Source organism: Seriola aureovittata, chromosome 15 (genome assembly GCF_021018895.1).
Source record: "Seriola aureovittata isolate HTS-2021-v1 ecotype China chromosome 15, ASM2101889v1, whole genome shotgun sequence".
Taxonomy (NCBI): Eukaryota; Metazoa; Chordata; class Actinopteri; order Carangiformes; family Carangidae; genus Seriola; species Seriola aureovittata.
This window is the reverse complement of record NC_079378.1, coordinates 13,777,660-13,792,972: the sequence shown is the minus strand read 5'-3', so window position 1 is coordinate 13,792,972 and position 15,313 is coordinate 13,777,660. Positions and strand designations below refer to the sequence as shown.

Sequence of the window (15,313 nt, the reverse complement as noted above, 5' to 3'; positions counted from 1 at the left end):
CGGCTGCAGCATCAGCATCAGCACCGCACCTCCTCCTCCGCCTCCTCCTGTCCGCAGCATCTCTCTCTCTCTCTCTCTCTCTCTCTCTCTCTCTCTCTCTCTCTCTCCTTGCACTGTTTCTGCCACTCAGAGAGAGAGAGAGAGGAGGGAGTGGAAAGACACGCTTGTGTTTTGTTTTGCAACTCCTGCGTCTGACCGACATTCTTCCATGAATCAACACCAGAGAAACCTACAGGTAAGTCGCGCAAGTAAAAACACCGTTTGGGTATTTATTTCATTTTATTGTTTTCATTTTATTTTTTATTTTTTTTGCAACGATGCACCGGTTTTTCTTACAGAACCGTCGCGGGTTATGTTGCTTGTAGAATCTGGGTCTGGCTGCTGACTCGGTTTCGCTCAGCATCCTCGGATAAAACATGGAATCCGAGCGTGTTGTTTTCGCAGGGCGATGCGGCGCAGTTTGTGAGGGAATGTTTGAAATTTCACTCTTTCTCTGCGGGAGAAAAATGAGAGTGCAGTGGGGAAGTTGACCTGACTGTAAGTGGAGCAGTGGAGTAAAGGAGGAGGAGTGTGGCTGTGCTGGAGAGAGACTGAGGTCAGACAGGGAAGAGCAGGTTGGTGTGATGGATGGATGGCGCAGGTCAAGTCTCTGTGGGTAAGGCTGATGATCAGGTATAGATTATGTAGAGCTGATTCCGGCTATGATCCACTGTACTGAGAGGTGGTGAGGAAGAGAGTTTGGAGGAATTTGTATTGATTTTATAGGACTTTTTTTTTTTTTTTTTTTTATTCATTCAGGCCTATCAATAGTTTTGTGATAATTTGAGCTTCTGGCATCAAGTCATAAGAAACAAAAGTGGCAAAAAAAAGAAGTTCCTTAACATTTTTTTTCCTGTTTCATAAAAGTGTTTTTTGAAAGAGTAGGAGCCGTCCAGGAGGAATGTGAAGTTGAAATAAAGATATCATTTGATCAATTCTTCAAGGAAACCTTTTTTTTTTTTTTTTTTACCATTTACCACAGGTTGTGGTTTCTTTCTGTGAATGCTTCAGTTCTAATTCTCTCTTTCCTCTCTTCATGACTGTCACACTCTCTTGCAGCTGCACTTATAAAAAGACCTCACTTCCTCTTTACCATCTTCTAACTACTTTCTGTGCAAATACATATCAGTGGTATTTTTTCTGTGCCGAAGCTACTTTTGGAACAACTCCCACGTCCTCACCCTCACCTTTAGGCTTCTTAGAGCAGTGAGAGGAGAGGAACGACAGGGAAGGATGGATCGAGTAAAGGTGAGCCCACCGAGGGCAAGTCTTTCAAACTCAGCTGTCTCTTGTCCTGATTGATTGGTGTCCAATGATCAAGTTGTCCTTGACACCGTGGTCGGCTCAGTTTTCCTGTCTCACTGTGCTCCAGTTCTTTTGTTTACTGACTAAATTATTGTATTTGTTGCCAGCCTTTTCAGTTTTGCAACTCTTTGAGAGTTTACATCGTTTAGCATTTTGGTTGCACTGCCCAGATACATGTGGTCGGCAGGATTCTACACTGAGATCTTGCTCATATTATATGTGTGGGAAGTGTGGTTTTGCTGGGGTTGTCCGCTGCCAATATCGATCCCGATATCAGAGACTTCCCACATTTATGGATATTCCAGTCCATTTTGCTAAATCTTGCCAATCCCTCCCAGTCATGTTAATGTGGAGGTTGACACTGCATCAAAGCAGGGCAGCTGAGCCTGTGGCCTTGGCTTGTAACTCTACGCTGTCTGCTGTAGCTGCTGTAGCTGCTGTTCTAGATGCTGATGCATGTGTGATTGATTCATTACATCTGACCTCTGCAATGTCTGAACACCGATCAATTCAGCAGATCTCTGCCAGGAAAGCCACTCGCAGCAGTGTGTGTATGTGTGTTTTATTTATGTGCTCAGGTTCAGGCGCTGATGTATGTGTGTGTGTGTGTGTGTGTTTCTGCAGGTAAGACAGTTTGTCACAGAGCCGGTGAGTGTAGCGCACCGGTGCGACCTTCAAGGTCATTTTATAGGACAGAACAGAGGAGAAGAAGGAGGAGGGAGGGAGAAAATAGAGATGATAAGTGAAGTGAAGGAGAGAGGGAAGGAAAAGTATGTCAGTATGCCTCTCAAGTATGTGTTTTATTTACATGGTTTTTTATCCACTAAACATTTCTTTCCAGTTATGTTTGGACTGAAGTGTTTTGCCACTGGATATGGCAAAACACTCAGTGGGTTTTATATCCTAGAATATTAATGTGTATGTGAACATTGAAAAAGAGTGAATGTAAATAAACGGAGTTAAATAAGGAGAGGACGAAAGAAAGAGGAAGAGGCTGCAGTTATTTTAATAATAGTTATTTGATAGTAGTTGTTGTGATCACTCATAATTAAACAATTAGGAGGCTCCACTCTGTTCGGTGCGAGGATGTGGAAGCTTGTTCGTTGAGAGTGTGTGCGCGTGTGTGTGTGTGTGTGTGTGTGTGTGTGTGTGTGTGTGTGTGTGTGTGTGTGTGTGTGTGTGTGTGTGTAAATTCAGTGTGAATGAAGTGTCAACACACATGCAAACACACACTCTCAAATTCACACCGCCTTTGTCTGTCTGGAAGGTGGCAATGAGCTTGTTGTTGTAGCTCCTCCCCTGCAGTCACAGGCAGGACATCAGAGGGTGAACGGAAAGACACGCCTCCACAGATGACACACACACACACACACACACACACACACACACCTATCGGCACGCACACAAAATTCTCTGTCACCCACTATGTGTGTGTGTGTGTCTGTGTGTCTGTGTATCCATTTGCTGAATTTGTGCAGTCAGTTTAAACGATGTGCTACGGATATTTTTGTGTGCTCGGTCGTTTTAATGATATTAGTCAGCAAGCTACAGCCTTTATTAAGCAAATGAATGCAACTCTGTGAATGAGCTTAAACCGTGCCAGTTTTATGAGGACAGAGCTGTGAGAGCTATAGTTAACTTGACTGTAAAAAGCCACAGAAACATCCAGTGAATCCACATCATTCATTTTTTATGATGCATCTCCTCACTGTATATCTACATTCTTTTTGAGGCTTCTTCACGTTCCCAAAAATAAACTTAAACGTCAGCAGCAGCAGCAGCATATGTGAATTCAACCTGAGCTCCATTCCTCCCTCATTTCCCGAAGGAGTTCTGCGCCCCATCTTGTCCTCCCTTACCCTCCTTTATCCACTGTACCAAAACTGTTTTTTTTTACAGCCAGTTCAAATTAACCCCCCCCCCCCTTTTTTTCTTTTCTTGCACATCATCACCACCCCAAGACCTTCAGCGCATGCTATTCTTTGCTCACCTCTCACTGATCCCCTGCTCCCTCCCCCACACCCCTGGGGTTTGCCACTTGCACATTACACATGCATGTACACACACACACTTGCACATTACAATACAAACCAGAATCCCCCCCACCCCACCCCACCCCTATTCCTTTCCACCCCCTTCTTCGCTCTCTGCAGCATCATTTGCTTCTATTATCATATTCTCCTAAAATAAACAGAAGTGACTCAGCTGGTCTAAGTTGCACTCAGCGTTTCTTTTGTCTGGGGCTGTCTCTCACTTTACCCTGCTTTATGTCTGACTCTGCATGGCTGTGTGTGTGTGTGTGTGTGTGTGTGTGTGTGTGTTTGTGTGTTTGTGTGTGTGTTTGTGTGTGTGTGTGTGTGTGAGCATTTAGCAAGTTCCTTTTTACGGTCCCACAGAGGATTCCGCTATCATTGCCTTCTTTGTCTGCAACAGCTTTGCATTTGAGATGAATTGCTCTTTTTCCCCTCTCCTCTTTGCCCCCCCCCCCCCCCCCCCCCCAGACAGTTTCGCCCACCAGCCATGCAAGAGTTAACATTTTTCTCTGCGACAGGAGTGAGGGTTGTGGGCGGAGGGGCTTTGCTAATAACAATGCGGTGCTACCAGCAACCAGCATGGACAGACACCCTTTCTCTCCTCTCCTCCATGCCACCCCATGTCTGCATGTATGTTAGTCTGTGTTTCAGCTGCAGGGCACAATCAACCAATAAACACAAGTCTTCTCCCTTTCCTCTAATTCTCTCCTCCGGACTATAGACAGTTTATTTCAAATCATGCTAATCTCCCTTCCAGTTCCTCCTTATTTTTTTTTGTTTCCAACTTATCTTATTATCGTCTCATTTCTCTTTTCATTTCCTGCACATCTGTCTTCCCTTTATCCATCTCTACTACAATCCATCCTCACAGGCTGCGCACTACAGCAAAACCAGACAGTGAAGCAGAACCATGTCTGATTTAGTGGAGGTTCAGTCCGAACACTAGACAAAAAAAAAAACAACAAAAAAAAAACGATAAAAGAAAAAACAATTAAGAAAATGGCAAATGGAGTGTGTTTTTGTGCAACAGATCTCTATTTTGCAAACCACATTTCCCCCTCTGCGAGAAGCTGAGTCTTTGTCTCTGCTCCTGCTGCAGTGATAGTCACTGCCTGAGTGTGTGTAGGTGGTACTCATGTTTCTTCGCGTGTAACTTTGCATGCACATGTGTATGTAAGTGAAACCTCATGTTAAATTTGGAGAGTGACACTTTTAGTGCTTGTGGAGGTTTTTTTTTTTTTGCGACCACTCGTTTCCTTCTTTCAGTAACAGTGGGCAACAAAGAGGCAAACAATGTGTGTGAACATGTGCTGAGGGGTGATGTGCCTGTGTGTTTGGCCATTTTTCATTTTTTTGCTTCCGACTAATAAATCCTATTATGGGCATATTGTGATTTTCCGTCGATTTCGTCGCAGGTAGGGAACACTGCCTTGTCTGCGTGCAATAAGGAAATAGATCAGCTTTTATTGCAGATTATCTGATTTTCTCATTCTCCTTATTCAGTTAGCTATGGCCGCCCGCTCTGACCCGAGATCCTGCAGAAATCCTCTTACAGTTCCCCCTGTGATATAGAGTGACACCCCCTGGGGTACAGAAAGGCATCTGACTGTGTGTATGTGGGGGAGTGGAGTGGTAGAGAGAGGCAGAAGGGTGGGAGGGGGCTGGGGGAGGGTAGTCTGCTTATCTGTCGTCTATAAGGATGAAAATGGGATTGATCACCTCACCCGGCCCTCGTTAACTCTATATTACTAAGGTGATAGAGGGAATGGAGGGAAGGAGAGGACAAACATGAAAGGATTTTTTTTTTTAAAAGAAGACGGGAATCACTGAAGGGACAAAGCTGAACTGAATTAGAGTGTGAGCTCTGTTGTGCTGCATTCAGAGAAGCAAAGATTGTTAATAAGGAGCTGGTTTGTTGTTCTTTTGTGCTGCACATCTAAACAGAAAATCAACGCAAAAACAACAATCAAGCAACTGGAGGATGCTATTTCTGGATATTTCCCTGTTCTTCTTCACTGTTCTCTGTGATGGCAACCTTGGAGTTAGCGCTCGGTTCACACATACAAAAACTTAGTGAATCATCACTTGTGAAATTCTGTCTACAGGGTGTCTATTGTGTCTTCTGTGAAAATGGAGCGTTTAGCTTATTTCACTGCTATTTCTGTCTGTGTTGTGTTGCTGACATGAGATGGGAGGAGAAAGGATGGATGACTAAAAGCTTAGCTTACTTCTGAATAGACTTTCTGCCTAAGCTTTATCCTGCCGGATCACTGTATGTGAACAGAATTAAAAAAAAGTACAAGGAGAGAGCAATACATTTTTCTTTTTTTTCTTTTTTTTTTTTTTCTAAATGGACAAGACGATGATTGTTTTGTGTGTGCAGTATTTGCTGGTTTATTTTTTCCAATGTGCAAAAGTCCTAAATGTATTCACATGTAGAGGGTAGATGTTCACAGGTTCACACTCAAATTCCAACCCACACACACACACACACACACACACACATTTCAACCACAATCTAGCCTTGGGAAAGTGTACAAGGACATGCAAGGATGGTGTCATAAGAGATTAATTACATGCAAAGACACAGCATGTACTGTATTAGAGGAATGGAAATTCATCTTTAAGGATAACTGCTACGCTTCTTTTTAATGTAAATCCTGCACTTAATCTAATTTTGTTGCTCAGGAGCCATAAATTATGGTTACGCACATGTTGTCCATTTCACTCCACTTCAATGTGCTGGAATTCACATCTGTGCAGAAGTATGTATGTATATATGGAGGGTGTGTGTGTCTGTGTGTGTGTCTGTGTGTGTGTGTGTGTGTGTCTGTGTGTGTGTGTGTGTGTGTGTGCGTCGTCAGGGTTCCCCTGGGACCACAGAGCTATAAAACCTGTCTGCTCTCCAGTGGGGGAGGAGAGGAATAAAGCCAAAGTGCCAGAGACAAATAGCTTCTGTTATAGCCACATGTGCTGCTGGATCGACAACAAAGACGCTGAGGGAACGCGTGTGTGTGCATGTGTTGACGTGTGTGTCTGTGCAGATGAGCATCTTTCTGCTCTCACATGTGTACATACATACACAACACTTCCTACCGTGCTCTGAAAAGAGAAATATGTAAGCTTCTGTGGCAGGTTTTTTTTTTTTGAATTAGCAATTTTTTTTCTTCTCTGAAATAAAATTCTGTGAAGCATATAATTTGATCCACTGACTGAAAATAAGATTCACAACCCCCCACCCCGCATCTTGCCAACTATGACCCCCTCTCATATTTTGATTCTCCATCATGAAAACCCAAGGGACTGTGCCAAATCTATTGAGGTGGGGGGGGGGGGGGGGGTTTGAATCTCTTTATATTATGTGATATTTCATTTTCTTAAAAGCAACACCATCACCAGCATTATTAATATCATTAACTTAAACATAAAAAGCACAAACCCTCCCCCTTCTTTGACCCCATCTCCTCCCCTATTAATTTTAAACAAGGATACCTCTTATGGAAATATATGTTCCCAGTTTGCTCCATGGGAGCAATTTAGCCCACATTAGCATTATATATGGTAAAGGATTTTTCAATAATTACTTCATTCTGCTTTCTCAGGCTTATATCAGGAAGACACCTCAGAGGTTCAGACGGTGTATAAATCTTTAGCCCTCCTGTGACGAACTCTTTCTTTCTTTCCGCATCCATCTGCATGTCTCATCTCTCCCACCTCATGTGTGTGTCTCAGGCTTTCACCCACACAGACTTGATTCCTGCTCACATCAAGAGAAAAAAAAAGGGGAGGATGAAGAAGGCCTGTCTCTTTTTCAAACCTACTCCACTTTAGATTTTTTTTTTTCCCCCTTCAGTGAGTCCTTCATCATGTGATTTTCTTATAGCTCATCATTTCCCACCTTCTGAGAAGAGCTTTCGGTGGTTAAATGCAGCGCCTGAAAGGTTAGGAGCCTGGTGAAAAACCGAAATCCAAGTCCTTGACTGAATTTGATCACTGCTGAGATATCATCTCCTCCTGCCCCCATGCTTTCATCATTTCATGCGATGCGTCTGTCTACCCACTTTCAGGGATGTGATTGCTCTTGGATGAGTAGTGTGTACCTGGTGGGGAATAGCTTTTACTCAGCTATTCTAGTGCTGTGTGTATTTTGTGTGTGCTGGTGGCCACATATATCTTTATTCATGGTTGAGTGTGAGTTCACACGTGAAAGCGACGCACCGCAGAATGTATGCATGAGCTGTGAGTGTAAAAGCATAAAGCTGACCTTCAGAACTATGCTGTCTCTTTCCAACGCTGACCTTTTTTCCCTGATGGAAGATGCAGGGGTCGAGATGTATATTCTCAGATTCCCAGGAATATGGCATTACCATGACAACGGAAGCAGGACTGTTGAATTTTTTTTTTTCTCAGGGTTTCGCTCCTGTCGTTTTCCCGGAGGAGTTCAGAGTAGTTACCTCAACTAGTGGGCCGCACCATGAGCTGAAACAAAGCCTACCTTCATTACATATTCCAGCCTAGATCTCCTCAACATGCATATATGCAGAATAATATTGGGCTTGTCCTTTCTAGTATACTCTGAATTCCATCCAAAAATGAGTACCACTTTAACTCTGAAAGTAGATACCATATCATTATAAGGTAAAGAAATGCTGAAAACATGTAAATGAAACGGCGTTCTTGCTTGGAGCACTATTAACAATGCTTACTCAACCTATGATCCCTGTGTACTTATTTGCAGTGTTTCCTCTGCTCAAAGAGAACGGACTTGATGATCAAAGATATTTTTTCCACATTTGTTGCATTTATAATTGCATAATTCATATTCCAGTCAAAGGAAACATCGACTCAGCTCCTCACCCACACTTCTTCACCCTCCTACTCCGATGCCACCCTCTTTACTTTTGATATTTGAGTAGCTATGTGACCATCATAATGCAACAGAAGGGAGGACCTGTCAAACACACGTCTCCTGAAGAAAGATACTTCACATTTTTTATTCTTTTTTTTTTTTTTTTTTTTCTCCATCATCACAACAAGTCTTTTTACTCACATAGTCAGACAGGTTCTTTCACTCCGTGTCTTATTGTGTTCAGGATTTCGCCAGGTTGGTTTTGTCTGCCTCTCTATGAGGGGATGTGCAGCTTATTCTGGCTCAGCCACTGTGACCAAGCTTAGTGCTCAGCCTCCCAAGACTGCTGCCATCAGCACAAGCGCCGGTACTACATCAGTGGCGTAATCGATCTGCCACCATGTCCTCCCAGAGAATTTTCTCACTCTCTCATACACGCTCTCTGTCTCTCCCTGTCCCCCTCCCGTCAATCTCCTTCCCTGCCTCTTTGAAATGTGTCTGTGTGTCTTATAATTAGCTAATTATTAGATTGTGTGCACCAGTTAAGGGCAAACATTAGCAGTGCACACATCGGCAGCAGACAATGTGTGGATTATCCTTCATGATGTTTGTCTGTTTGTCTACCGCAATGGATTTTCCCTCTCTGTCTCTAATCCCAAGCAGAATTTTACCAGTATAGTAAAGAAATGCTCATTTTAACCAGTATCCGAATATACATTTATGATAAAAGTTTTGATATTTGTGTTTCATAATTGCAGTGCTTGAATAAAATAGTTCTCAAAAGTGTGTGTTCTTTTAAAAGACACGACAGGAAACTATGATAATATCTCCAAATCATTTCAGGATGACCTTCAGGAATACAAATCATATCCTTGAATGTTTCCCCTCCCGGTGCATTTGGACTAAATGTAGCTCCACACTTTGGCAATGGAGCAGCGTCAGATGCATCTTCGTACTTCTCTGAGTTCACTGATATCGCTGCCAGAGGACACATGGAGAAGGCACCTGCTAATGAGAGCAGACTCCCCCGCTGCACATATAATTAGAGGGTGGGAGTGCTATTTGAACTGTGGAAAAACTAATCAAATATTCAGTGATGATGGTTCGAAGACACATATTTGACTACATAATGACCATCTTGGTCTAAATATACAATATCAACCGGCTATACAGACAGAGACAACATTTACCTGAGAGTTTTGATGGTTGAAATAATGTCAGTCTGTATGAGTTTTTTTCTGTGTATATGATGGAGGAAACTCTTTTACAAACAAGTAAACAAAAAACACTATCCTCACTTGGCGAATGAAAGTGAGTCCTTTAATATTCTTCGTTTTTTCTCATAGAGCTCTTGCATAATTACGAAGAGACTGAAATGTAGAGAGACACCCGTAAATCTTTCCTCTGAGAGCAAAGACGTGACATTTTGTTTTATACGGCCGTGATTAAACTCACGGTGTGACAAAACCTCTCAGACATTTGTCCTCCACCTGCCACCTGATCATCTGTGGCCCGTACATGTTTCAGCAGCACCACACACAGTCAGCTATTATTTTAATTTTAGTTTCCTGTACATCATGCTGTTGATCCTGCATGTTGCTTTTAAATGAAGCAGGATGTGCTGTTGTGCGTATTCGTGGCAAACCGTGGCATTGGCTTAATCAGCCATATGGCGTGTTGGAGAAGACATGTTGAGTGTTAAAGCTCCTGTAGTGATCAGACATACAGTATGGATTTATCCCCCCACCCCCCCCCCACCCCCGAGCTGGTGTTCCTACTCCTCACCTATAGCGACGCTTGCACTTAATTTTCAAGTTTTTCATATTAGGGACAAGTGTGCACTTAAGAATTTTACAGACACCGTGTGCTCATCTTGTATATTCTGTAGAACCAAAATGGCTGGAACGTTATTTTACATCACATATTTTCACCCTCTCCTCATCCTACATTCTATTTTTCAATGTCTCCTGAGGACAAAAGCTCATTACAAAACACTTAACACCCTTCCCTTTCTTCCTTCTCTCTTCCCTGTCCTCATCAGCCATTCCCATGGTGATTCCTTCACTTACATGCAAACAGCCTGTACTCTGAGCGATCTTCCTCTTCTTCTCTTCACACTCTTTTTCTTCCCGCCCTATAGTGAACATCCATCATCATTTGATAATTGCATTCCTATTATTAATGTTGTACCACTCTAGCTGGTTACAACATGAACAGTAGTCCTCCTGGAGTGTGTCACATCACATGTTACGCAAAATGGTTTGATTCAGCAGTTGCTCGTAGAAAAATGCAAAAAAAAAAAGCTCACTCCCTGCCAGTTCTGTTTTGCTTCAAAATGACCATCCATTGATATGAGTCAAGATTGTGAGCTATGTGCAGCAATTTCAGTAATTGGCGCTGCCGAGACCAGACTCAAAGGTGCTGGTATTTCACGCATATTTGTCGCTGTTTCTTACAGTTTCCTTTGTTGTCTTTTATTTCAGATTGAACAGACCACCACAACCCCCGAAGAGCTATCAAAGACAGCTTTCTTAACTCACAGTAAATGCAAGCGAAAAAGATTTCATGAGATGACATTTCGTCCTTGGAAGACTCAACTGAAGGGCCATCATCGCACAGACCCTCAAGAGGAGAGACAGGGAGGGAAGAAATATTTCTAACTCCATATATGGCCAATCGGTCCAACATGAGCATCCCGACTAGTTTCCAGGGACCGAGGGTCAATGTCGACAGAGGAGACAAGATTGGAAACAAAACGCAGATCCAGTTCCCCCAGGCTGGGGATGATAATGCCAATCGATTATCTTCAATCGGTGGTCAACAAGGAAGAGGGCTGATAGAGGACACGGGTTACAGCACAACTTCCATTCCTCCTTTGGTCTCTAAAAGGGAATCCCCTGACAAGTTAGTGATCTGGGGATCTGAGCAGCAGTGCATGGAGTTTTTGGAGTGTGAGGAGATACATGCATTCTTGGAAGACAGGGATCAGGAGGAGGAGAATGAGGAGGAAGATGATGGAGGGAGTATGAGAGATGGAAAAGACGACGGTGCCATGTCCATATCCTCCAGTTCAACTGCCAGCTCTGCTTCGATCGGCGTGAGGAGAAATGACAACGACAGCAACAAAGTGGAGAGCAGGATACAGAGGGGCAAAGAGGTGCAGAAAAGGATTGCCTGTCATAGCACTGAAGAGCTTGACACATGTGTGACAGGCTCCATAGACAAAAGGGACACCAGGTCAGGCAGGGAGAGGCGGAAGGGAGTTCTGAAGGAGTCAAAGTCTGAGACAAATGTGTTTGTCTCCAGTTTGTCAGCCGTTTCCCTCAGCGGGAGCTTGTCCAGTGCTCTGGATGGCAGCGGAGAAGCACAGTCTCCAATCTCTCTGTCCAACTCCAAGACCCACCCTTATCCAAATGCTAACAACACTACCTCAGGCCAGACCAGGAGAAGGGCAGTCTCTGTAGATGCCAACCAGAACTCTGCATCATCGCATCCTCAGGAGATACATGACCATCCTCAGTTCTGCAGCCAGGATCAGAGACAGAGGGAGGGAAGCCATCATAGAAATGGATTGTCCTCGGATGTGGGGCTGGGCCAAAGGAGGAAGGCTGGATTTGAGGAGAGGGTTCTGCCACCGCGACGGCAACAGCTCGTCAGACCCCTCTGTCAGACAGAGATGGGAAGAGCGAGGTGTTTAGCAGAGCCCAGTGCTCATCAAGCTGAGATGGGGCAACCCGCTTCTCCTGACCACACCCCAGATTCATACAGTAACGGGTCAAACAGAAAGTTTACAAAAACATCTTTACGTGAACCATCAGATTTCTCCCACCTGTACAGCACATCTGCAGTCCCCCAGCCCAGGCAGCCCAACCCAGCGGCCCAGAGGGAGGCTCCACCTGTGGAGACACAGGTGGCTTCAGCCCAGCGGCGTAGTTCCAGTCCATCTATCCCTTCCACCTTAGAGAAGAGACCCCAGACCCAGCTCACATACAGAAGGAATTGCTCCAGTCCCAACAGGACTGGGGTTGAATCCAGGTCATCTACCCCTCCCCACTCCCCTCTCAGGACACCCCAGGGCTCACCACGCAGGCAACCCTCCATGTACCTCGTTTCCAGGAATGTCTCTGGAGTGGTTAAACACATCCCGTCAGGATGCAACCCTGCTGTAACAACGTCGGCTCAGGGCTATGGCAACAGTTGCTTGAGAGCACCAGTCAAAACTAATATAAGCACAAGCGGAATCCCCAAAGCGCCTCTAAACAGCCAGCAGAGCTCTCCCCAATCCAACCACAGCTCCAGTCCCAAAGAGAGCTCTCCATCGCCGAAACTTAAGCCTAAAGGGGTTCGGCCTAAAATCATTACCTACGTCCGAAAGAATCCTCAGTTTAAGCCCCAAGCTGCTGACGGACCTTATCAGGTATCCTCTCTACCGTCCAGGCTCTCTGCATATGCACACGGCCAAGCACCCACCTCCTTCAAAGGCACCCCTAAAGACCCCTCCAAGCCTGACGCAGAAACCAGAGGACCCCCGGTGCTCGTTGCCTCCAATCTGCTCTATGACAAGTACCGTCAAGAGATGCAGACGACGAGCATCTTCCCATCAGGTGTGCTGAGCAGGAGTATCAGGCCCCCCGGGCACACAAACACTGTCCCGCCTGCACACACACACAGTCATACAGCACCACCCAAGCTGAGCAGCAAAGTAGACAACTTCTACGGGCCGCCATCAGAAGTGAGTATTTTGTATCGTCTTTATAATAGGTATCTGATTTCAGTAGATCTTCCGTAGAGGAATGACGCTTGTATTCTTCTGATTTCTCTTGTAGCTCGGTAATGAGCTCATTCTCATTCAGCAATGGATTTTATATCCACAGTCACAGTACATTCACACAAACATTGAAATGGATTTAATTTTACTTTAATTATGACGGTATATCAATTACCAGCAGTGAATTACTGTATGATATACAGTACATCGTTTGCCTTAAGTACAAAGACAAACTTCCTCTGTTCATCTTTCTTGACTCTGCATGTCAATTTCCCTAGCTGGTATCCATAACCTCTATCCCCCAGTAAACCATGTATAATTGATCACAGATCCTCTGCATTTCATCCCCACTCTCACAAGAGCTGCTCATTATTGCTTTAAAATCGTTATTGATTCTGATTAAACAGCTTCATTTGGCAGCGTCAAGCACCAACATGTGGAAATAAATAGTTAATGCAAGCACAAGTACGACACCCTGCAGGGACAAGGCAATTCTCAAGGCTTCACACGACACTGTATGTACTGTATGTTAACATTTTGTCCCATACACAGAGCAATGCCGTTAAGAGACGCGCTCGTTTTCGAATTCTGCTGGTGATGTTAAACAGTTTAACATTGCCATCAGGAGTTTTTCCCTCCTGGCCTTTGTTACATTTACCTTCCGAGTTAATAACACACAGTAACACATTGCAGTAGAGATACTATCTATTGCACACAATCAGTCATATCATATATTCTAATCATCTGCTTTCTTCACACTGAAAGTTTGATAAAGGGATTTAAGTGTGTATGGATACATAGATGCAGAATATAATCGTGGTGTCTGCTATTAGATTGCAGGGTGCATTAAATGCTGCGTTTCCCAGTGTGTTCACAATATCACAGGCGAAAATACACAAAAGCAAACATGTCTTGGCAGTGAAACTTTGATCAGTAAACACAAGTAAGTGAGTGCCAGCAGGAAATTCCAATAAGAAAACAAACACTTTACACAGTACGACACACAATATCTGTTTCACAAATTATAGTAAAACACATGCATGTATCAAAAAAGTAACAAAAGTAAACATGCTCACAGTATTATCATGATCCACATATTAGTATGAGCCTTTTCTTGAAATACTATATTTCTTTTACTTTGATCAGAAAATATAATGTAACTGTACAAAAGTATGCTTGCTTAAGAACTCCAGAGATGTTGTAAGACAATTATTGAGTGGTGTTTTTGGTCAATGTAATGATTTTGATTTCTAGGTGGGAAGATCTGCCGGTTTTAAAGGGAGTTCTCCTGAGGACGCGCTGCAGCATCGGGCAGCTGCTCAGGCCGGAGGGAGCGGCAGCCTCCTGCGCTCCGGCAGAGGTCTGCGTCTGGGCCTGGGGGCTGTCACCAGGACAGCTACAGGCTCAGCCAAGGGCAGAGGACCCTGTCAGGGTCAGAGGTCAACGCTGGTCTTCAGCCAGCCTGTCCAGCCTGTCAGCCCAGCGACCAGTCAGAAAGATAACACAGGTGAATAAAACACTCCCCTCACAGCCGCTTTTTGAGCAGCTTTATGTTACCGCACTGAAAAGAGCTAGAATGCCAGATGGAGACAGTCTCTCTCTTTATTTCAGCAACCCAAAATTTGAGACACTAGAGAGCCACCTTATCTTTTTCTTTTTTTTTTCTCCTTTGCAGCAACGAGTAGTTGCGGGACTGTTTCCCCCTCAAATTGGCCTGAGATGAAGGCAGCTTCATTAAAATGCATTCGCTGAGATTAATTTTGGCTGTGATGTGATTGGAGGGCTTTAGGAAATACTCTGAGGGGACTTCCTGTGCTCCAAAAGGCTGCCATCTACAAAATAAAATAAATAAATAAAAGCTTGCTCACACTTCCTCTTTGCACACAGCGAATGTCTAATTCAGATGATTCAGATACCACCTCTGACTGCTGAAGTCAGATTTGCATTACCGCTGGAATATTGAAGTATGAAATTTGTTCATCACCCCACACTCAGCTGGGGGGCCTGTGGCATTTATCACTTCCATCCATATTTGATCTGCTCTCTCCCCGAGCGCGATAACCCGGACAACATGCAAAAAAACACAGAGAGAGCCATACATGTGCATACAGTACATACACTGACAGATGCACACATACACATACAACCAAAAACTGCACATACAGAACTGATCAGCATAGTGTTATGATGTGCCAGGCTTCCTTATCATAATCCCTATTAATACATATGTATGGTGTCTCAGTGCGGCTTGGCCCTCTGGGAACTACAGGCTTTGAAGTGCAAAGCAATTAACACTTAAGTAACGTCAGTATCTTCGTG

The 15,313-nt window shown here is 44.1% G+C and overlaps 1 protein-coding gene across 2 annotated transcripts in view; it reads left to right on the top strand.

Annotated features, from left to right (window-relative positions):
• The first annotated feature begins 18 nt into the window (after positions 1–18).
• mtus2a (microtubule associated tumor suppressor candidate 2a) overlaps positions 19–15,313 on the top strand; it is a 41,225-nt gene continuing 25,930 nt past the window's right edge. Inside the window, exons 1-3 of one of the 2 annotated variants that reach the window (XM_056397680.1) lie at positions 19–235; positions 10,710–12,958; positions 14,249–14,501. In XM_056397680.1, coding sequence (XP_056253655.1) covers positions 10,895–12,958; positions 14,249–14,501 — 2,317 coding nt within the window. In that variant the 5' untranslated portion in view covers positions 19–235; positions 10,710–10,894. The remainder of the gene's footprint in view (positions 236–10,709; positions 12,959–14,248; positions 14,502–15,313) is intronic. The other variant, XM_056397681.1, reaches the window with a different exon arrangement.